The sequence below is a fragment of the Charadrius vociferus genome, unplaced genomic scaffold (assembly GCF_000708025.1).
Source record: "Charadrius vociferus isolate BGI_N301 unplaced genomic scaffold, ASM70802v2 scaffold163, whole genome shotgun sequence".
Lineage (NCBI taxonomy): Eukaryota > Metazoa > Chordata > Aves > Charadriiformes > Charadriidae > Charadrius > Charadrius vociferus.
The window spans coordinates 7376530-7398671 of NW_009648332.1; the positions used below are offsets into that span (position 1 = coordinate 7376530).

General features: G+C 43.3%; 2 protein-coding genes across 2 annotated transcripts in view; one reads left to right on the top strand and one right to left on the bottom strand.

Annotated features, from left to right (window-relative positions):
• Positions 1-1490: 1490 nt before the first annotated feature.
• Positions 1491-17750, top strand: KIF2C (kinesin family member 2C). Its single transcript, XM_009884669.1, has 20 exons — positions 1491-1591; positions 1812-1860; positions 3619-3666; positions 4541-4660; positions 5415-5531; positions 5937-6037; positions 6307-6402; positions 7594-7648; positions 7735-7897; positions 8179-8269; positions 9900-9963; positions 11133-11224; positions 11472-11614; positions 13084-13288; positions 13725-13835; positions 14334-14401; positions 15967-16069; positions 16147-16263; positions 16634-16760; positions 17579-17750. The coding sequence occupies exons 4-20, from the start codon at positions 4561-4563 to the stop codon at positions 17653-17655; spliced, it is 1830 nt and encodes a 609-aa protein (XP_009882971.1). The 5' UTR covers positions 1491-1591; positions 1812-1860; positions 3619-3666; positions 4541-4560; the 3' UTR covers positions 17656-17750.
• Positions 17751-18699: 949 nt separating this feature from the next.
• The window catches only part of LOC104286282 (chromosome unknown open reading frame, human C1orf228), an 8301-nt gene continuing 4858 nt past the window's right edge, over positions 18700-22142 (bottom strand). Inside the window, exons 7-11 of the mRNA XM_009884859.1 lie at positions 21868-21940; positions 20747-20876; positions 19809-19886; positions 18926-19034; positions 18700-18722 (exon numbers count right to left, since the gene is read on the bottom strand). Of these exons, the coding sequence (XP_009883161.1) occupies positions 18700-18722; positions 18926-19034; positions 19809-19886; positions 20747-20876; positions 21868-21940 (413 nt within the window). The remainder of the gene's footprint in view (positions 18723-18925; positions 19035-19808; positions 19887-20746; positions 20877-21867; positions 21941-22142) is intronic.

Here is a 22142-nt window from a genome sequence, read left to right on the forward strand (position 1 = left end):
GGCAGCTGCTTCTGTTCTAAGGCTTAACGTGCCACTAATAAGGTGCCATGTAAAGAGGGTTTAGTTCGATTTCCTGAAACACTCTATGCTGGTGTAAAATAAGTACTGTGTGAGATAGAGTGGGATGGGGGCGGGGGGGAGTCTGGTGCGTTTGAGGCTGACGTGGCTGAAATCCTGACACTTAACAAAATCCCCTTTGGTAACTGAGCAAACACACTTGTCCTGCTGGTTTCTATGGCAGCATATACTCCAGAGGTTAGTTAAAAGCTTACCTTTGCTATTGGCGGGTTCTTTGAAAGTAGATTTTGTACTGTTCATGTGCGTGCCACATTCAAAAATGTGCAGATTCAGGTATAATTGCAGGCTAAACTGTATGTTTGTGTTATGATATTAAATATTTATGAAGAGGCTTCAAAATCCAGCAATTTTCTTATATGCTTCTATATATGCTATGAATATGCACTTATATGGGTTTATATATTATATTGTCTACATATAGGTGTTTCTGAGCTAATTAACTTTCCAATTAGATACTTACAGATTCTGTATAAATCAAATCTTATAATTATTTCTCTGATGTTAGAATGTGTCATCTCCACGCTTTACAGAGGCTCACCTACTTCTTTTTTGCTTTTTTTTATGGACTCTTGTTTAAGTAATTTAAAAGTTAATTGAGAACTCAAGAACTTCCTGGAGTGGTGCTTGTGTTGCTTTGTTAGCAGAATTCCCGTGTAAGCTGCTGTGATACCAGAGGTTTTTGTATACGAGTGCTTCCAAAATCTTCCACAGGGTTCGTTTTGGAAAAGTGAACTGAGATATTGTCTCTTGTGCTCGAGCCTGCCCTTGGCTGCCTGCCCCATCGTTCCCCCATCCCTGTGGCTGCCTGTGCCCGGGCACCACAGAATGCGGTGAAGGCAGGATTGTGACTTCACTGGAAGGTTGGGCAGGAAAGGCAGCAGCTGGCCTAGATGAAAAGGCTTGCAACAGCAAGTGAAAATGCAGGTGAATTGACTTGTGGATTAAATGTTGAATCCTTCATTTCCCAAAGCCTAAGCAGCTCTTTGAAGTTTATTTCAGTAAGAGCAGTGACACAGTAAACACTTAATGCTATCCTAGCACAGAAGTCACAGAGCAGATGAGATTTACTAAGATTAGCAGTAAGAGATTAAAGCAGTTGATGCCAAGTGTGCTTTGCCCATCTCTTCAGAAGTGCTCTATGGCACCTGCAGAGCTGCGTGGTGTTTGGCAGATAAGGGTAAATGTCTTAACTAGCACATTTCTTCTAGCGTATTTAGACATACAAGATTACTCAAATGGAATTTGAGTAATGGAAACTAAGGTCTTGCCTTTCCAGACAATTTTAACTTAACATTTGGCAGGCAGTGGGTCAAGTTTGTTTGCCTCTACTGAATGTCAAGGTAAAAAAAAAGCCATAAGGGGTAGCAGCAATATTCCACTCTGTAAAACCCTGCTTTTGTGCTTGTAGATTGATATTGATGATGTGATAACAATCAATCCTGAGTTAACAGAAGAACTACCTGCTGCAGATGTGAAAGAGAACCTTCCTTTGCAAGAGAATGTAACTGTACAGGTAAGTGCTTTAAAGTGATCTTGTTTCTCCTAAGGTACTGAAGTGTCAACGGTATAGGTCTTGTTATAAATAATACACTCTGTCTTAAAGTTTGAGGTCTCTGACTTATCTTTTCTGTCTCATAGTCAGAAAAATCCTTGTTGTATCCATGTTGTCTTGAAGAGCTCTGCTAGGTGTTTGCAGCTCACTCTGATTACTCACAGCATTCATTGTTTTTTAGAAACAGAAGCGTAGAACAACCCTTTCAAAAATTCCTGCTCCACGGGAAGGTGAGAAAAAGTTCTTTTCTCTGCTATGTCCCTGTGAAACAATGGTGGTCTTTCATTGTAGCCGTAATAGTCTACTTCAGTGCATTGTAAGGCTGCTCATTCAGGCAATGCTAATAAAGAGCATACTGTTTCATATCAATGTTTTGGAGTCCTGAGTGCAGCAACTTTGATAACAGATCACTGTCCTGTTCCTGTGAGCTGGGGTTTGTTGACACGTTGCACTCTTCTGCAGCGTTGCTGTAGTTATTCCTTGAGACTGCTTTAAATGTCACTAGGCAGTTGCTGTTGCAGTGAGTTTTACAGTTTCATATAGAGTTTTGCAAATGCCACTAACAACAAAAGGTAAGTGGCAGTTACGAAGATTAAAAGTGTCAAAATGAGAGTGGAAAGGGCAAGAAAGAAACAGCAGTGACAAATGGATGTCTCCTCTTCCAACAGTCTCCCTGGACAATAACTAGAGCTTTATCCATGGAGAGTTTCAGACCAGGCAGCCATAGTGCCAGCTGGTGTGCCACAGCTCAGTGATTGTGTGTCAGTACAATGTTTTGAGCAAAGCCAGAAGAGAAGATAGATGTGTCAGAGTGTGGGACTGCTAAGGAATTGCTTTTCCTAAGGTGTCAAGAGTTAGAAAAGTCCCACATTTACTAAATTCTTTTATCTTATTAGTTGACTCTTTTTTGGCTTTTGAATTGCAAGTGGCAGCATTGCAGGTCCATTTGTAATACACTTGCTTGATGCTGAGGTTCCTAATTTGATGATTCTCTTAAAATGCATAGTTAGCCAGAACCGGCGCTTTTCCATGTGATTGAGCTGTAAACAAAGCAGCTGAGCTTGCCTGGCCTCTCTTGCTGTATGTGATGCAAGACATACAGCTGGTACTGGTATGCTGGTAGCAGAAGACAACAGTACAAATCCCTTTGCATCAGAGAGGCAGGAATAGGCAAAGAAGCTGAATATGTCAAAAGTTGTTCTGTACTAGAGCATCCTGATCATCTTCATATCCAGAGAACTCTCCATAAATTTTGGTGAACTGGCAAGCAAAATGATGTGGTAAAGTTGTGACTGTCTCTAGACAGCTCAGTTGATGGAGCTGGATAGTCAGACGGAAAAATAAAGATGGTTTAATCCGGTTAGTGCTTGATGGAAAAATGTCCTCACAGAGGTCACAGCTTTCGTGAAGTATAGAATCTAATAACAAATGTGAAATATCTGTTGCCTTTCCTACTGGCACAGTCTTGTCTCTGAAGACCTGCTCAGAGTACAAGAGAGAAGCAGTGCTTTCAATATTCCTCAACTATTATTACCTGTTGTTATAGCTAGCTAAACCCTGAGTTTCGGTGAGTATCTGTCCTATTGCAAGCTCTGTATCACACCAATTAGAAAGCTAACATTGGCTTCAGGTTTTCTTAGACTAAACAAATTAAAGAAGATCAGGAGGTGTCTGTCTCCATCTCATCCGGGAAAGCTAGAGAAGCAGTGCTTTCAGAATGAATTAAGAAACAGATACTGCCTCAGTACTCTGAATCAATAACGATTTTGGAGGATGCTCAATTTCTCCACGTACTAGAAACACTTGAATCAAACCCATTTAGATGCAGCAAATCCTCCAGTTGGTATGCCTGTCCAGGAGCACTATCATTTATGGGAAAAGTGCTGCTGAGTTTGTGATGAGATCAGGTCTGGGCACATGCTGCAAAAGTAAATGGAATAAAATGCCATTTCTGAGCACAATGAAACTGATGCTTTTTGTTCCTAAAGTTGTAGCAGTGATACCTAATGTCTCTGCACCTGAGCAGAAGATTCCAGGTAAAAAGTTGACAGATACTGGCACTTAATTTCGTGGGCACAGTTGTGAAGAATTTGATCCAGAATTAAAATTAACCCTTGGGCTGGAACAAACTTAATGTCCTTTAAAATCATAATGATTAATTCTGGATAAATTCTTGTGATTGCTGGAGGTGAAGGTAATTCTAGTTTTCACATCACACTTCTATTTTTTTTATATCAGATTTGCTTTCTTTATAAATCTACTGAGGTGTATGTTCCAATGCCTTTCCCAGGCAGCTTTGCGAGGGACTTGGTCTCCGTGAAATAAATATACCTTGGCATGTGACAATGGAGACTGCCAACAAAAGGACCTTTCCAAAGATTTGCTGTTATGATTATAGAGTCCTATAGCTGAATTTAGCGTTACCAAGCTCCCAACCCACTGTGCACCACAAACACTGTCGGTGGGTGCTGCAATGGTGGGCATGATGCTGCCCGTGACCAGTTGCCAGACTGCAGTACTGCTGTCACCATCAAACAGTTAATGCACACAGCTCTGCGAGTGCAAAGCTTCAGAGGATTTCCCAGTTCCCCGACTTGTAACTGCCTCCTTCCTAGGTATTAAGCTTCTGGAACTACCGTATTAGTGAATCCTTAGTGGTATCTGAAAGAAATTAACCGGAGCTGCAAATCTGGAATGAATTGTTTGCTTTTCTGTAGTTGTGTGTTTCATGATCACTCTTCACCCACCTGCATTGCTTTGTCCTGCACTTTGCTAATGCATCAGAGATCTGGAAGTGGTCATTTTACCCACACCTTGTTCGCACTGTTCTGCACTTTGTGAGCACTTGATTACTTGCAACTGTCTGAGTGTCTGAGGCATGATGCTGACCTTGAATTCGTGTTTCCAAAGCTGTTCGTGGCCGTTCTAGGATGACTGTTATCTCAGAATCTCAGTGCAGTCTCCAGGAAAACGAGATGAGGGTGGATCCCTGCACTTCTACACAAACCAGAAACAATTTGTCAGTTCCTGGTGAGTGGAGAAAGAACTCAGTGAATTCTTACTATGAGGCAAGATACTTTATATGCATGTAACTAGGTAAACTGCAAATACCAGGGGGCAGGAGCAACCTCTAGCCCTTCATATATAAAACAAGAGATACCTAGAGGATTGCCACTATGCAAATATCCCCGGCTTCTACCTGAAGGGGTTCTCAAAGGACTTTCGTAACAATGTTATTGAATAATGATGTGTTTTATTAGCCAGGGAGCTGCGGTTGGGTGCGTGGGTGGATGTGGTATCTGCCTAACAGCATGAAGTGGTACTCACAGGGCTAGAGTGGGAAGGGAAGTGCCTTAATACTGCTGACAACACAGTCTGTAACTAGGCTGGTAGTAGTTTTACTTATACTGGTTGAATAAGGCAAGAACTTGAGCCTACTTGAATTATGAAATTGTAGTTATTTATCTTTACCAGACCTACACTATGAATAGTTGAGGGCATGCCTTGTGTATTAAGTTCTGCAAAGACATTGAAATAAGAGGCTTGATACTAAATTATTGTCTAGTTGATGTGGCCTTGATTTGTAGCTTTCAATAAAAGTTGGTGATTGGCAAAGTATTAAAAAAAACTACTTGCGCGCTTACCACAGGTTTTAGCGAGTTCTGTCTCCTGATCCAGAATTTGAGTTGAGGAATGCCTGTGGTCTGTGAGGCTTTACAAATTGTGAAATTATTCTTGATTTTTGGGATCTAATTATTGGGTTTGGTCTGGCTTCTTTCTGCAGCTGGCCGAACCAGGACTAGCAGGCTGATCTGTGCCCCAGAAGCCTCACTGACAAACGTAAATGGCAATACAGAGGATCACATGCCTGCTGCTGGAATGAGCTCTTCAGTGAGCCCAGGTACCAGGGAGCAGTGGGTAAGAACTGACTCACCGGTCAGCAATGCATCACCATGTGATTGCTGCTTTGTATGCTCCGAGACTAAAGCTTTGAGAAGGTGGCTTTGGCAGTAAGGCTGAATATCTTGAGTATTTTTTTTATTACAAATGTGTAATTCTGTTATAGCGGTATCTGCTCAGCAATGCTGCCTTTGCTTTAGAGTGGTAGTGAGGCTTGCTAGGCAGTTTCTGTGGTAGATAGATCTGGTTTGGGAAGGAAGCGCTGCAAAGTTAATGACCATCCTTCAGATTATTGTTTCCTGTACAAGTTAGTCTGTCAGCAATCTGGAAAAGTTGAAATATTTGTGTTGTGCTTAAAACCTAGTATGAAAATTTTAATCCAAGGAAATGTTTTTATTTTATCTAGTTCGGAGAAAAACTAACATTGTGAAAGAGATGGAGAAAATGAAAAACAAGAGAGAAGAAAAGAGAGCTCAAATTAGTGAAATCAGGACAAAGCGTGCACAGGTGGAGTACTCTACAATACATCAGTAAGGGGAAATACTATAGGATAGTGCATCGCAATAGTTGAAACTAAAACATTTTGGACAGGCTTTGTTTTTACAAAGCTGTACATAAGGATGGATTAATTCTAGATTCAGAAAGTTTAGTCTTGTGAAATTAGAAGTGAAATACTCCTAATCTTGTACAGCTGATTGTTTAGTATGCTCTGGGTTGGCTTTTTTTTTTTGCTGTAGCAGGTTAATTAGCTTCACATCCATGTTTTTTCCATGCAGGAATTTGACAGCAGCTGTCCAAACTGGGAGTTTGCACGCATGATCAAGGAATTCAGAGCGACTTTAGACTGCCAGCCAATATCTATAGCTGACCCAGTAAGTAAATATTGAGGCTACTATTTGTAGCTTGTAGATGGTCTTCTTTATTTTGTACTGAAGATTTTAGCATATGACCAATTTGGTGCATCACTGTACCTTGGAATTCCTCTGAGCATATTGTGGTATATGTGAAGTCACTTGCCTTCCTTGTTTAGGGCTAAGCTGCCTTGCAGTACTTTGCACATTTCCCGAGTGAAGAACTTGCACTCTGACACTTATTATGCAAAGATTTGTGTAGTAACATCAGTATTTTTCAGAGCTTGTAAATGGCAGAGCCTATTACATAGTAGCTTAGCTTGTTGTAGGTTATAGGTAATAATTTAAAACAGACTATTGCCCCATAACAGAAAGTGTTTAACAGTAAGTCATATAATAAGTAACTTTAAACTAAGTCAAAAAGCAGAGGAGCAAAAGTAGAAGTCAAAAACTAGAAAGACCAGGCTCGGTAGATATCTTCAGCAATTCTGGAGGTAGTATTGTTTAATACCTGAGAACAACTAGTCCTTTGTCTAACAAAAGCCTTGTTATGGTTAGTGAAAAATGACAGCATTTAAGTTCAAACAAAAAAGTAGGCATGGGCTAGCTTGGAATATGAGGTGGTTTGTGTGCCTGCATCCTACGGGGCTGAGAACCAGCTGCTTGAGTACATATCGCTGCATGACAGAAGAGGAGTTTGTTGTCTTCTGCTTTCTGCCTCACCCAACGGAATATGCACTTCCCCAAACTCAACTGATGTGTAGCTGTGCTGCCCAAATAGCTAAACTTACTGCACCAGTAAAGAACTCCAGGTCAAAAAATATCTCTGGGGTAAATTAAAATAACTTACCTGAATTTGAGTGTAGTTGCAGTATTGATATCAGATTTTGCTGGAAAGCTGGCCAAGGACTAAACTTTTTGCTAATTCTGATGGAGACTATTTGGGGCAATATCTATAGCATAGCAGCGTTTCCACCTGATATGTTGGAGCATGCTATGCAAAGGTTAATTGTTTGTAGTGTTTCTTTTGCACCAAAAGGATTTTAAGACTTAAATCCCTGCATGAGCGGGTCTGATCAGTAGCGGAGCAACTCTGACCAGTGTATAGAAAAGTAGATGTGAGGGAGCATCGGATCTTGCTCTCTGTAATACTAAGTAGGTACGGGTGTAATTAGGAAATAATTATTACTTGTTTTCTTACTTTTCTTTTAGATAGAAGAACATAGAATTTGTGTCTGTGTGAGGAAGCGCCCTCTTAATAAACAAGGTGTGTGCATTGACAAAGCGGCTCTGTCTTGGAGCAGTTTGACGTTGTTTATTCCTGTTAAAACTGTGGGTCTTTTCTGTCAACAGAACTTCTAAAAAAGGAATGTGATGTGATCACTGTTCCAAGCAAGTGCATCCTCCTGGTGCATGAGCCAAAGCAGAAAGTGGACCTAACAAAATACCTTGAAACCCAAGCATTTAGATTTGACTTTTCATTTGATGAATCCTCTTCTAATGAAATGGTATACAGGTAATGCTTTCTTCTCATTGGGAATGACTTTCAAGATAAAAGCATGGAGCTGTGGCTAGATGGCATCCTGGCTTAAAGAAACTGCTACCTGAAATAAATATTAAAATCCTTCTTGGAGGAAACTAAAGGACTGATAAGTCCAAAGCTTATTTTTTGGCATGGTTTTGCTAATTTCCTAAGGATTTGCTTTTACTTGCGTTTTACAAATTTTTTTAGGAAAACTGATGAAGCAGCGGGTAAAATGCTTGCTTTAACAGTCTTTTTACCTTCTGAATATCCAGGTTCACTGCTAGACCTCTTGTAGAGACCATCTTTGAGGGTGGGAAGGCGACATGCTTTGCATATGGCCAGACAGGCAGTGGCAAGACACATGTAAGTCTCTTTCTCCAAGGTCTCGAGTTTTCTAGCTTTATCTGAAGTATTTTAAAGCTCCTTTATGTCGATAATGAGTAGGATTGTACAAGGAGTTTGGATCTTGGGTTTATTGTCTTAAAGCTAATACTTTGTCAGTTGTTAATCCTCTTTTTCTGAAGTTTTACATGTTAGTGGGTTTCCTTTGAGGTTGTGAGGGAAGTTGTAGTAAAATCACCCCATAGCTGGCTTTTTAGAGACTTGGGATGTCCTGACATGTTAGTCATAGCTATTCCTTGCCTCAAATGACTGTTGCTGCCTAACCCCAATCCGTAAAGTGGGGCTATTAACCTACATCTGAGACAAAGGCTATTGTTTGTGTCCTGTTTTGAGCTTGGAGGCATTCCAAAGACTTTAGTGATATAAGAACAAGCTTCTTGTGGCACATAAACATTGAAGTGACCTGGTATTGTTTGTGAAGTGGGAAAATTAGTGTGTTTGTTTTGTAACCACTCCTTCCAGTCTACTAGTTGTGTTTTCAAGAGACCTGAAGATAGTGTTTTGTGCTGTAAAGATGATCTCTAGATTTTCAACAACTGTCTTGTCTTTTTAACTTATTTATTCTGGAAACTATAGGTAAGGAAAGTGGGGAACTTCTCCCTTGCAGCATGATAGTGGAGTCAAATCTGCTGTCATCTTGTTCTGCCAGAAGCCTTTGTCTCAAACCACAGTGATCTGGACCAGACTAAGCTAGCCTGCCAGTTTGAGTAGACAGTTGCTGTCATTCCAGTGTTAGGGGCAAGTTTTAGGTTAGGATCTCCTATCATTAGTGCTATGTAGTGAGCTGTAGATCTCTTCCACTAATCCAGAAGGAAATTTGGAAATTTATAGCAGTTTGGACATAGGCTGCCTCCATTGCACTGGAATAGGCAGACAAACCTGATCCTCTGAGTGTCATCACAGGAATACATATGACTGTGAGGTACTAAAATGATAGGCGGTGAAGTTACTTTCCTTTCCTGATCCTAGGGCGCAGGTCTAGCGCAAGGAAAATAGCGGTACCTTCAGGTTGGAGTGCTGTATATTAAACTGGTAGATTGAAAATGCATCATGGGATTGAGTTGTGCTTTAAATAATTGACTTTGTTTCATATAAAAGTGGTAGAGAAAGTCACCAGGATAGCACCAACTGGAAGGTTTGTTGGGATTAAAGGTATCTGGGTCGAAGAAGTTAAAGGTATTGTCTGATCTAGAAGTTTGATGCATTTTGATATCACACGTGAGCTTTTGCAAGTAGCAGTGAAAATGTTACTCAACCTACCTCCTAAAAACTGAGGCTTTGTTTCTTCTGACCAGAGGCTATTTGGTTGCACTGTCAAGGCCATGCATTTCCCCTTGGAGGAATGACTGCTTTGACTCTGCACTGCAGAGCCTCGCAGGCATTCAGCTGTTGCTTTGCATAGTCCACATCTCTCTGAGCTGATAGGGAAGCAGCAAACTAGTTTTATCCTGAATTGCACCATGTTCTAATAATCTCACTGACATCAGAGCATATATATATATGGTAACTTCCTAGGATGCTCTTGGGACCAAAATCAGGTGGCTGGACTTGTTTGTACCACACATTATCTCTTGTCCTTTTCTCTTCACAGACTATGGGCGGAGACTTCTCTGGGAAAGCACAGAATGCCTCAAAGGGCATATATGCTTTTGCATGTAAGTCGATTCTTCTTTAGATACAAAAATCAAATTAGTGCTTGTTTTTCTTAAATAGATAAGGTCTGGGTTTTTTTATGGTTACTTAAAATGTTTCCAGTAGAAGACAGATAAAATACTTGCATTTTCAGTAATAAGTAGTGGTGTTTGCAGGAGGTATGAGTATTTTTTTTTAAATCGGTTTCACAAAGTATTTTCCAGCCTGTAAGTTTCTAGATTCACATTTAAAACACCAGAAGATATGTCATATCTCTGCCTCAAAAACGAATATTTTCTAGTTTGGCATTTGCTGGGCTGAACTGGACCACTTTAATTTTGATTATTCTGCTTTGCTTTTGTCTCGGGCTAAGGACGATGTTTGGAAATACCTGACTTGAATGCAACACAACTCTACCCATTTCTCATATAAAGCTTGTTATACAGAAAACATATGAATGTATATGTTATGTTTCTTCTTGTAAGAATTAGATGCAAAAAACCTAGCACGTATGAAATTATTTAAGAAAACAGATGTTTAGAAGCCCTTCCTTCATCTAATGCCTAGAAAGCACCATGAACCCTGACCAACTCTACCTTCCCTTTAGAAAAGCATATTGTGAAACCAGTATGTGTAGCAAGGCGGTTGAAACAAAAGCAACTGTTTGCTAGTCTCTGAAAGTTAGTTAGGACTGGCCCCAAAGGACAGTCTTTGCTCTTTAGCTCAGTTTCCAAGTCTGAAGCCCAATTGTGAGAACCTGCACTGGATCCAGCCAAAGGGTGAACTAATCTGGCATATTGTTGTCTCTGAACAGCAGCAGTGCAGATGCTCAGGGATGTGTGTTTTCTAGGCTTTCCACAAGAAGCTTTTGAAACACAAATACATGACTTTTTCAGGCCTGTCCAAAACAATAGCAGATCCCAATGTTCCCCCAGATCAGTAAGGATCGCCGCCTGCAGGTGACGTTAGCAGTGGAAACTTCTGTAAACCCCTGTTTTCAGTCCCTGGATAAGAGCGCTGCTGGAACCATTCTACAGATGCACAGCACTAATCGTTCCACTAGCATTTGTTTAGGATGGCTGTCATTTGGCTGCTAGACACTGCCTTATGACTGCAATATTTGCAAGTAGATCAAGTAGCAACTAGAACATGTTTTAAACTAGTTAACTAAACTCCTGCCTTTCCTCACTAGCACAAGACGTCTTCCTTCTCCTAAACCAGCCCAGGTACAGGAGTCAGAACCTGGAAGTCTATGTGACTTTCTTTGAAATATACAATGGAAAGGTAAGACTTTTTTTTTTTTTTGGTTAAAATCTTAACCTGACTTATTTGGCTGAATGTTTCATAAGTAGCTGGGTGAAACTTACTAGTTTCTATAGTTCTACATAGTCTGTTGTTCTTGACGTGTTTGGAATTGAATTGGAAGGCTATGTTGAAGGTGCTGTTTCTATATAACTTTCTATAAAGACAGTGCAAAATACTTAAAGGAGACTTTGTTCAGACTTGCCTCAATCTTGTTGCCTGAATATAGGTGTTTGACCTCTTAAATAAGAAGGCAAAGCTTCGAGTCCTGGAGGATGGCAAGCAGCAGGTCCAGGTTGTTGGTCTCCAAGAGAAACAAGTCCACTGTGCTGAGGATGTCTTCAGAATGATTGAGATGGGCAGCGCCTGCAGGTTTGGTGTCTTAAAACTAATAAGAGTCATGTCCTGTTGTTCCTCTGTGTCTACAAAAAATGTAATGTCTGTAGCTGGTACTGTGAGACTTAAACCGGCGCTTGTTGTTCCTAGTAGCAGGCAGGCACTGAGCAGCACCTCTGCCTGAAAACAAGAAGGTGGTTACAGAATAAAGGGCTAACAGGGATTTACTCTGCCTTCCATAGAGAAGGGCAGAGTTCATGGTTCACGTGTCATGTAACTCCAAGAAGAGAGAAACTATTCGCATGAGTTGACTGGTGCCACAGCTAAACTTGGCAGTCTAGTTGCTTTCTAGAAGTATCAGCTAGTTCACAGGAGCACAAGTAGCTCCCTGTGGGCTTATAAGATCAAGGAAGAGCAGCTAGCATCAACCTACAGTTGCAAAAATGCTTTGGCTTAACTGCAGGCCAGATGAGCTATTCCAACAGCAACAAAAATGCTGCATGTCTTTCAGGGATTTTGTCTAAAGAATCCTTGACAGTGGGTGCCACGGGACAACCATAGGCTTGGCTCATCATCCTGGCAGGAAGGCTGCAGTCAGCGCAACTCTACCATTATACTGGTGTCTTTAATCAGGAGCTAAATATCTGTATTACCAAGTTTTACCTGTCTCTGTTAAGTTGCAACTGCTGTGGAAATATTAGTAGGCAAATCAGAACTCCTTGGTTTCTGTATTACACTGCATGTGGAGATAACGTGCATCCAGCACTCTGCTGTGCATGCTTTTTTGGCTGCAATTTCAAGCCAAGAAATGTTTAAATTTTCAGACTCCTGCCTCGCTTTAGGACAACCTCCCTCCCTTTCCCCCAGCAGTAGGGATGCAGGTGGGACAGTGAACCTGCCACGCCAGCCTTCTCAGGAAATAACAGTGAAGGTCACAGGGAGATTTATGGTAACTCATAAGACTCCAGTCTGTGTCTTGCAGTGATGGGGCAGGCGCAGTTGCACAGCAGAGATAAAGTGCCATGCCAGCTTGGCTGGAGAAGGGGATTTACCGTGATTGTAATGTGCTAGCACAGCTAATGCTGTTTAGTGGGGCGCTTGGCTGAGCTTATTGTGTAATGGCAGGTGCATTAGGAAAATGACATGTGGCCTGTTCTGAGGCAGGGACATGCAGTGCTGAAGGTATGTCTTCCAGCTCCAAATGCACATAAGGCATTAGCAGTCAAAAAGGCGTTCTAGTGTGGACTGGCTAATTTGAGGCAGGCAAATTAAATAGCTGTCAATCTCTGCAATTGGGGTGCAGGTTCATATTTCTCACAGCAGTCCTCCTGTGCTCCTGTATCAGAGGTAACTTCATAATTCATGCAAACTTGAGGTATTAAGGTATGGGATAAAACCGGGAAGTTTAAACAACTTAATTGAATGGCTGCAGGTCTTGTCTAGTGCTGTCGGCACCTGTTGCGTCTTCTGTGACACAATTCTAACACTTTGCATCTTCCCTGTAGGACATCTGGGCAGACTTTTGCAAATGCTAGCTCTTCACGGTCACACGCCTGCTTCCAAATTATACTACGCCGAAGAGGGAAACTGGTTGGCAAATTTTCCTTGGTGGATCTGGCAGGAAATGAGAGGGGTGCAGACACATGTAGTGCTGATCGGCAGACACGAATGGAAGGTGCAGAAATCAATAAGAGCTTGCTGGCTTTGAAGGTGAGCTATAGCACTAGGACCAAATAGTGCTAATCAACATATGGATTCTGTTCAACTCTGGGGCTATATGTTTTGTTTCTTTCCAGTGCAAAGGAAAAGAACAGCCAAAAAAATTCCTAGTTTACTCTGTTAACAACCCTGAAAATGGTGTATACTTCCATTTAGAATGTTTCTAGGAAAGCAGTACAATCTTGTCTGGCCAGACACTGGTACAGCCATTTCAAGCTTCATTCAAGTTATCTTTTTTCTTTTTTTAAACATATGATGGATTTACCAGCTGTCATGTGACAGTCAAATACCTGGAGTATATTTAAAAGGCAATAGAGATGACCATTTTCTAGCCTGTTGGGTTTACCAGCAATTAGTAGTTGATAGCTCGTGGAGGTTTTTGAGAAGAGATGCAGATATCACATTCATAAGACTTGTCTTTTCTTAGGAATGTATCCGAGCTTTAGGGCAGAACAAATCTCATACCCCTTTCCGGGAGAGCAAGCTGACCCAGGTGCTAAGAGACTCTTTCATAGGAACAAACTCGAGGACCTGTATGGTAAGCACGCACATGGCACAAACACACACACTGCTTATGGGTTCTGCAATTTGACCAAATAGCTGCATGCTCCTCTAGAGTGAGGGAACTTTAAAGTCAGGAAGCTTCAGTTCTCGGAAAGTCATACAGGTTTTCCTGCTCCGCTCTCCTACAATAACTGAAATCAAGAACCGGTGAGCTTTGCTCAGCCCCAGTAGAAGCAGGACTGCAGAAGTCATGTTCATACAGTGAATCTACAGTAGAGCCTGGTGTGCTCTCAAAGGGCTTTGCTTCCCATGGAGGGTGCAGCACGGTGGGTGTACACAAAGCCAGTGGAAAGCTGGATACAGGGCCACTGGCATGTCCCACAGAAGCCATAAAGAAAAATGGTCTTGGCCGAATGTCTCAACTCTGACCTTTGCTCTAACATGGCCCAGCTGCCTGGTGAGATCTGCTGGGCCATTAACATGAGCAAAGGTCAGATGTGGGAGTCACTGAGGTCTTCTGTTCTGTTTGCAGATAGCAATGATTTCTCCAGGAATGAGTTCGTGTGAGTACACCTTAAACACACTGAGATACGCTGACAGGTAATGGCCTTTCTGACTTGAGTATTCTACTCTTCTTGCAGAAGGAGTTTTGGTTGCTTTTATTCTGACCAAAAGTTCTCTTGTTGTCACTGCCTGTATAGCAATTTGGAAGTTGTTTGTTAGGAGCAAATTATTTTAGAGCTGTCTTATGAAACTAACCTGGGTGTTTTCTGTGTGAAACATAACAGACATTTTATTAAACCATGACTAATGTCTCCTTTCCTCTGGGAGAAGGAGTCTCTCAGCTAGACTTCAGACTGCCCTGGTTTTGTAGGGAGTTTACCCTGTCCTGAACGGTTACCTCTGTGCCCTTTACTTTTTTGTAATACTTTGGGTCCCATCTGTAAGTGGTGTGCTAAGGTGGCGTCTCTGACATGGCCCTACAGATGACACAACACTTGCTGTTCTTGATGAACTTTGATATGAACTAATAGGGTATGGCACCTTGGAGACTTTAGGCAAAATCTGAAGGACCTGGAGATCTCAAATGCCTTGAAGCAGATGGTGGGCGTGTGTGTTTTCAGTGTCCTGTGCTTGACCTTGGGTACCTGCAGGGCAAGGTAGACTTGCAAGGACTGAGCCCCGGGTTTCCCTGGGGGTCTTGCTGATACCTGGAATCCCTGACAGCAGTGAGTGCCTCCCAGTCTCTGCTTTACGTGCCACTACACCTCTCTGAAGTGACAAGTAAAAAGGAGACTGTGACTTTTCTTATATATTAACAAGATGACACTTGCACACTTCAGGCTTGGTAGCTTTCCTTCATTTAGTTCACAAAAGGCTGCTTGGTTCCTTCCTGGAAAACGTTCCACTCCCTGAAAGGATGTATGGTAATTCTGGTCATAAGCATTCAAGAACACTGAATCTTGACAAAATTCCCAGAATTGGTTCTGGATTGAAGTTGTGTGCTTTTTTCTTCTGGTGGACAGTCATTCTTGAATACAGGATAAAATGCAACATCTGACTTACTGTGCTTCAGTAAGATTCTAGTGTTGAGTTGGGCCCATTGGTTCTTAGCCAGTGCACGAGGCAAGTTCAAGCTATGAGAAAAGGGGTATTAGGCTGAAATTCAGTGGAAATATGAAGATGACACTAGTAACTAGAATGAAATGCCCAGTTGGTATCTGACATCTACTTCTGGTACTGTGTCATCAGCCATGGCTTTTGTCCTTATTATAGACCTATTCAGGCACAGTGGGTCTCTAGGAAAAATCAACCTTATTCCTTTTCTTTCTATACTAAGTTCTCTTAGTTGGTCATGACAGACCAAGCTGACATGTGGAAGACAGCTTCTGTGAAAGGCATTGCTGGCAATTAGCATTTTATACTTGGACATTTCTCTCCAGGAAAGGTCCTAGATTGAGCACTGAGGCAAACACCTCTCACCTTTCCTTCCTACAGCCCTCTGGGATTTCTACCCACGTGAGCTAGTTCTGGGGGTGGTAATGCACAGCTTAAGTGCAGCTGAATGTCTCTTGCTGAGCAGTGATTGCAGTAGTTGTTGTTTTGTGATGTTGTAGCCCAGAAACTGCTGGAAGAAGTCTGAGTGACAAATCTTCTTGTTGCAGAGTGAAAGAGCTCAGCCCTCATAATGGAGGTGGTGAAACACAGAATCAGATGGAGACTGAGAATGAGGAAACACAGAGCAGTGGAGAAGGCTCAGATCACAATGTATGTGTGTGCAGTGGGCTGAACAGATCTCAAAGCTGGGAACAACTTGCCGTTCTTACTTGGACTGTTTCTTGCAGCTTTCCAAGGATGAGGAGGAAGATATCTCTCCCTACATGTTCAACTTCCGTGAGGCTATGACTCAAATTAGCGAACGAGAGGAGAAGGCTGTAGAACAGCTTAGAGAACTGAGACAGGTATGTGGAAGAGGCAAGTGCAACCCAGGCTGCCTTCTACATGTTGTTAGCACCTTGCCTTGTCTGAGCCAAGTGCTGCTGGGTAGGCTGTGGGCTGTACTGCAAGATGCTGTCAGTGGTATTAATTTTTCCTCACTGCCAACTTTTTCCTGTGGTTTCCTGCCCAACTGGTTAAACTGGGGCATTTCAGTGCTTGTGGCTAGCTGGTCCCCCTTGCCCTCCAACTAGCAACATCTACTTGCTGTTAATGAGCACTGACTGGTACTGGTCTGTAGAAGCTCAGTTCTGTTGATAGGTGTGCCAGATTTGAAGACACTAATTGAATTTCCAGAAAGTCAATTTCTCATCACTGTTGTTCTTCTAAATATAGAGAATGCTGACTGAACTTGAATACCTCTTGGGAATCACAGAGCAACCAGACTATGATCTTGAGACCTTTGTGAGCAGAGCTAAGCACTTCACAGAGGAGAGCTTAAGAAAATTCCTTGGTGTCAGAGGTATGTTAGTGCCTGTTTCTCACTAGTACTGTCACTAATGTTTGTTTGGTTTTTCAAAAACCTGAAAGTACCACCAGCATACCTGTGGGGGTTTGAGCACCCAGTCCTTCTGCATAGGTTATGGTTCAGTTCACTTTCTTAGGTGATCACAGGGACAGATCTAAAATATCCTATTGTCTGCACTTTCCAAAATAAAATTTTGGCTCATAACTTCCACTTGCTTTGCTCTGCCATATAAAACTGCCTTTCCTTGAACAGAATGCAGTATCCACCAAAAGCAGATGAGCTGAAGTTTGTTTGGCTAGTCGGCTATATAGTTTACCTTTTGCCTTGGCCAAAAAATATACTTTGAGAAATAGGTCCCAGTGCCACATATCAAAGTGAACTGTTAACCTGAAGTAGTGACTTTATTTTTTTTTTTTTTTAAACAGCCCTGACTGTCCTCCCATCTCAAATACAGCCTGATAGCTGTATCCCACCATTCACCATGGAGGGGTGGTGACAAGAAAACAGAAGTAAATGCCCTGCTACCCTCTCTGCCTTAATAGGCCAGGGAAATCTGGCCCTGTGGGATGGCTGGATTAGTGGCATCTAGTTTGAACTGCAAACTGCAGGCTTGAAACTGCTGATGAGTAGAAATGAACAGTTTGAGTACAGCTGAAGAGCTTTGTGGGACCAGGCAAGATTTGATGTTGGCTGAGCAGTTCTTGCAGAGTTCACTTTCCTCTGTGGCCCTTGCAGAGCCCTGCTGAGGGGGACAGCTGGGCTGGGGAGTTCAGCTTCCAGGTCAGTCACCCTGTCACTCTCTTCCTTTACAGAAACGTTGGATGCCCTGGGAGATGCCATGCAACTGGAGGAGCAAGCCAGCAAGCAGATAAGCCAGCAGAGGCGTTAGTAAATACAGCAAAACCTGGTTCACAAGCAATCTTCTGTATGTCTCGCATGTTTGTCAGTGGTTTGTGTAACTCGTATTTTAAATGTGGTAGAGTGTCTGTGGGTCGTGTGCCTGAGGGTGGTGAACATGGCAGGCGCTCTCTCTTCATGATCTGCTATCAGGGTACTCGGCAGAATGCTAGAAACATCCCCTGCAAGGCCTGGGGATGGGAGGCATGACAGTCTGCTAGATGTGTCTAGCATCTGGCCCTTTACTAGTGACAATGGTCTCTTCTAATAGAACTAGATACACATGTATAGTTTTCTAGTGTACATATAACTTTTCCAGATGTGCTTGAAGCCTTGCAGAACTGTTGCAAGTCTGGCTATATGTAATTGTAAAAAATCAGTATTTTAAGAAGTTTGATAAATAAATGTTCATGGAATTAATTATCTTCTATCTGATAAAAGATATTTCTTGCTGATTTTTGGTGAAGTCTAACAGCCCCGAAAGACTGGCTGGTGTTGTAGAGAGGCTGATTTCTTGGATGAGGTCTCTTTTTAAAGTCTTTACACTTGTAATATTTACATAAAAATCACTCAAATTTTGAGATTTTGCTGAGTACAACTTGCCTAGCAAGGGGGAAGCTGGTTTAGAGGGTACCTATCCTGCACCTGAGCAAAGCTCAGTGTGTAGTCAGAAGTGCTGAGCCACTCAACATCAAGTATGTAGGAAGGGCCCTGTGAGACTCCCTGGTACCACTGGAGTTTAAATAGGCTTTGAAGATAGCCCTGGGGTGTTACTTCATGTTTTTTCATGTGTACTTCCCATGGCTAATGTGCCACATAATACATATGTCAAAAGGCCACCAAAATCTGTATTTGAGGACAGAAGTGCAATGCTGGTCCCTGGCTCAGGTACAGCAAGGTGCTGCCATGGCCCTTATGTGCAACCTGGGTGCAGCTGACCCCATACAACCTTTCCCCTGGGAAAGAGCAGGCAGAGGGGCAGGGTGGGGGAGGACAGATGGAAGGCATGTGCTGCTGTCCTCAGTTTCCTGTCTCTTCAGCTCGCTCCAGGGTTTGTCTCTGAAAGGACAAAACAGCCCTGTGAGCTCTGGGTCCAGCAACACAGGATGCAGCTATACAAACATTGGATTACAAAGGGACCCTTCTACTGTTACTCGCTCTTCCCCTAGATGCCCCCAACCTAGTCTGTTTCCTGAACTGTCTTTTTCCCCTGAAAGTAAAGGGTGTAATTTAAGTGTCTGTGCCCCCATCTCTGCACACACCTTCTGTGGACTGCATCCTTGCCATGTCTCTGGAGATGTCTACCATATTGGAGGCCAGTTCTTCAGCCTGGACTGGATCCATTTTTGTGTACCAGGTCTCAGGACTATCCTGAAAAAGGCAGCAAAAGAGTTATGATCTTAATGGGAGCTAGGCAAGGAGCAGTAACAAGCAGCTAGAGGAGGGATACTTCAACCCAGACAGGATCTTCCCCCACAGCCGGGGCACTTTGTGATCAACAGTTTAGGTACTGGGAGCAGCGTGGGGTTGAGTGCTCTAAGGGCCTCTGAACTGTCAAAGCTGATTTGTACCTGGGCTCTGCCTGGATCATGTTCAGATAGTATATCCAGAGCAAAAGGGCTCTACTGAGGTTTGGACTAAAGCAAGGCAGTCCTGTTCTGCTTCAGATGGTACTACACTTAGATTATCCATCCTTGACCAGTGGCGTCTTGGGGTAAGGATGGGCCTGGGTGCGAGGATCAAAATGTTAGGTCCAGGGAGAGAAGGTAGAACAACCACTGCTTGCTTACTACTCTACATCCACCCCAGGAGCTACAGTCAGCAGGGACCTGATCTGGAGGAGCTCAAGTCCCCTTTTGTCTCATTTGGCCCTTCAGCTCACACCTCTGACATCAAGTTCCCACTGTCACAAAAGGAGCAGGAGTGTGAAATGCCTTCTTGTTCTGTCCTGGGGCTGAATCAGAGCAATTATTTTCCTGAATACTGAGACTGAAAGTGAACGCTTCTCAAAGGGTGGCTTGGTTTATTTATGGGCTCTCATGCAAGACTGGATTTCTTATGAAAAGAAATCTTGTCCCTACATCCCTTCAAAACAGACCAAGGTCCTAGGGCTGTTAATAAACCCCATAAGGGAGGCATGTTTACCATAAAGCGCCGGAACAGTGTGTGTCCTAGTGTCGCCTTTACGCACTCCTCCACAAAAGGAAATGTGTGGACAAAATACTGCAACAGAACAGAGAGTTGGTGTGTAGGGAGAAGGGATATGAGCGAGTGTACAGAGGGTAGAGCTGCATGAATGATATGGCTCCAGATAACCTGTCTCATGTGCGAGGGAGTCCCTGACCCACCTCCTTTAGTGTCCGTGCTACTGATGGTACTTCATAAACACACCAAGAGGAACTTGTGCATCCCTGCTCAAGACTCACCTTCTCACACCTCTACCTTCCCCCAGTGCCAGTTCCCACCTTCACTTACAAGAGGAGGGGGGGTGTTTCAGTGCAACGATTGCAGTGCAGTAGTTGCCAGGGAGTTCATCCTGCTCAGAGGAAGGGTGCACTGACCCTCTGCATTACTAGGTAGGTTTGTAAACCTTTTTCTCCCTGAGCAGCCTGGTTCTCAGCCATCACTCATTTAGGTGTTCCCATCTACTGACAGCATGGTCCTTCCCTGTGGCTGTTACACAGGCAGAGCTGTGCTGAAGCAGGCCAAAACTCTTTACCAAGCACCAGCCTGCTTATAATTCTGCGCTAGTGTCTTGCTCCAGGCAAATTGTCTTGGTTAGCCCCTTAGCTCTGTCTGTGCTTGCTACCCTCAGCAAGCATGGGGTCAGAACAGATGTGTGACGGTCCCAATATTGGCTTTTCAGTGCCCTGTTTGTGCTGGGTGGCAGGAGGGAGGCAGACAAAAGGGGAAATACAGCTCCTTCCCAAAGGAAGTATCATTCCCGCCTTTGTGGATAACCCTGTGTCTCCTATGCTTAGAAGAAAAAAAAACAAAACACAGCATAGGGAGCCTTTCTGCTCAGGTGCTCTGGGAGGAGACTACATGCTACAATGTCCTCTGCCATGTACCACCACACTCACCTCCAGGGAGATGCTGGCATGTCTCTGGCTGGCCACGTGATCCAGGTTCCCCACAGCAACCATCAGGCCATGTACCACTTTCATCTCGATCAGTTCTTCAGCCACTCCTGCTGACTCCTTGGCTAATACACTGCAATGAGAAAGGTCATCAGCCCCTACCCCCTGTGGGGGAAGAAGCACACAGCAAGTTGAGTCTAGACCTCTTGGTGCGATCCCAATGGAAAATAATGTGTTCCTACCCTGCCTTAGCAACACCATCAGACAGGAGAGTCTCAAATTAAACAAGAAATCTTTGCCTGTGCACAGATTAGCAATCCTTTAACATGTGGGCTTGCTGGGAACAAATTAGTTAATGATTGTCAGGAGCTTCCTGGGGTGTATTAAAGTCTAGCAAGTTTCTTGTGACCATGAAGAACCCAGGACTCAAACACCACCACCATCACTTCTGGGAACACGTCCCTAGAAAACACTCCGGTATGTCTCCTTACCCACCAAGGGCTTTCTGACATTTGCTTTTGCAGGAAAAGTGTTCTGATAGCACTATCTTGTGGACATTGCAGGAAATTGATACTGAAGGAACAAATTTTAGCACAAATGGCTGCATTTCCTTAAGGATTCTGCAGTAAATCATAGGCACTAGACTCTTCCATTGGGTGGTTGATGTTAAACAAGGGTGTTTCACTGCTTGCTGTGGCTCCCAGCTATGTGGAGAACAGAATGGCCTCAATCAATATAACACCCTTAAGCCCTGAGACTGTGGTGGGGCACACACATTGCTTCCAGGCCCAGCTATAAAGGCGACACTGACAGCACACAGGGACAGAGCAGATGGGATTCCACATCTCCCTATAAATAAAACTTCAAGCCAGCTCCAGTATCAAAAGCAAGGAGGGTCTGAGCACTGCTACCTGCAGGCAGTGGCTCTGCCCTATTCCTGAGCACACCTCATCTCCAAACAGCCGTATACGGGAGTCTGGGGTACTCAGCCAGAGAGCAGTGCCACAGGTGAAGGGGTGAGTGCTCCCTGGGAGGAACCCCTCCCAGTCCTTTCCTACCCAAAGGAAGCCACCTCTCTAAGGTCCCTTTTATGCTTCTGTAGGTTTTGCTCCAGAGTTTCTTACCCGATGGCTTTTGCAGCAGCTGCCTGCTGAATATAGACCAATGCGGGCTCCCTCAGGCAAAGCGTGGCTGGGTCTGCATGAGAAACATTAGGAAGGTGAGAATGCTGCTTTGAAACACTTCCAAGGGAGGGGAGGTGCAGTTACACTGCTAACACGAAAGGGTGATGTCTTTCAGGGAAACCCCGTGACTATGTACCATATGAAATACCCTGCAAAGATCTGTGCGCGTGATGCCCGTGGCAGCATAGCCGTCGCTCGGAGAGCCCAGTCTCTGC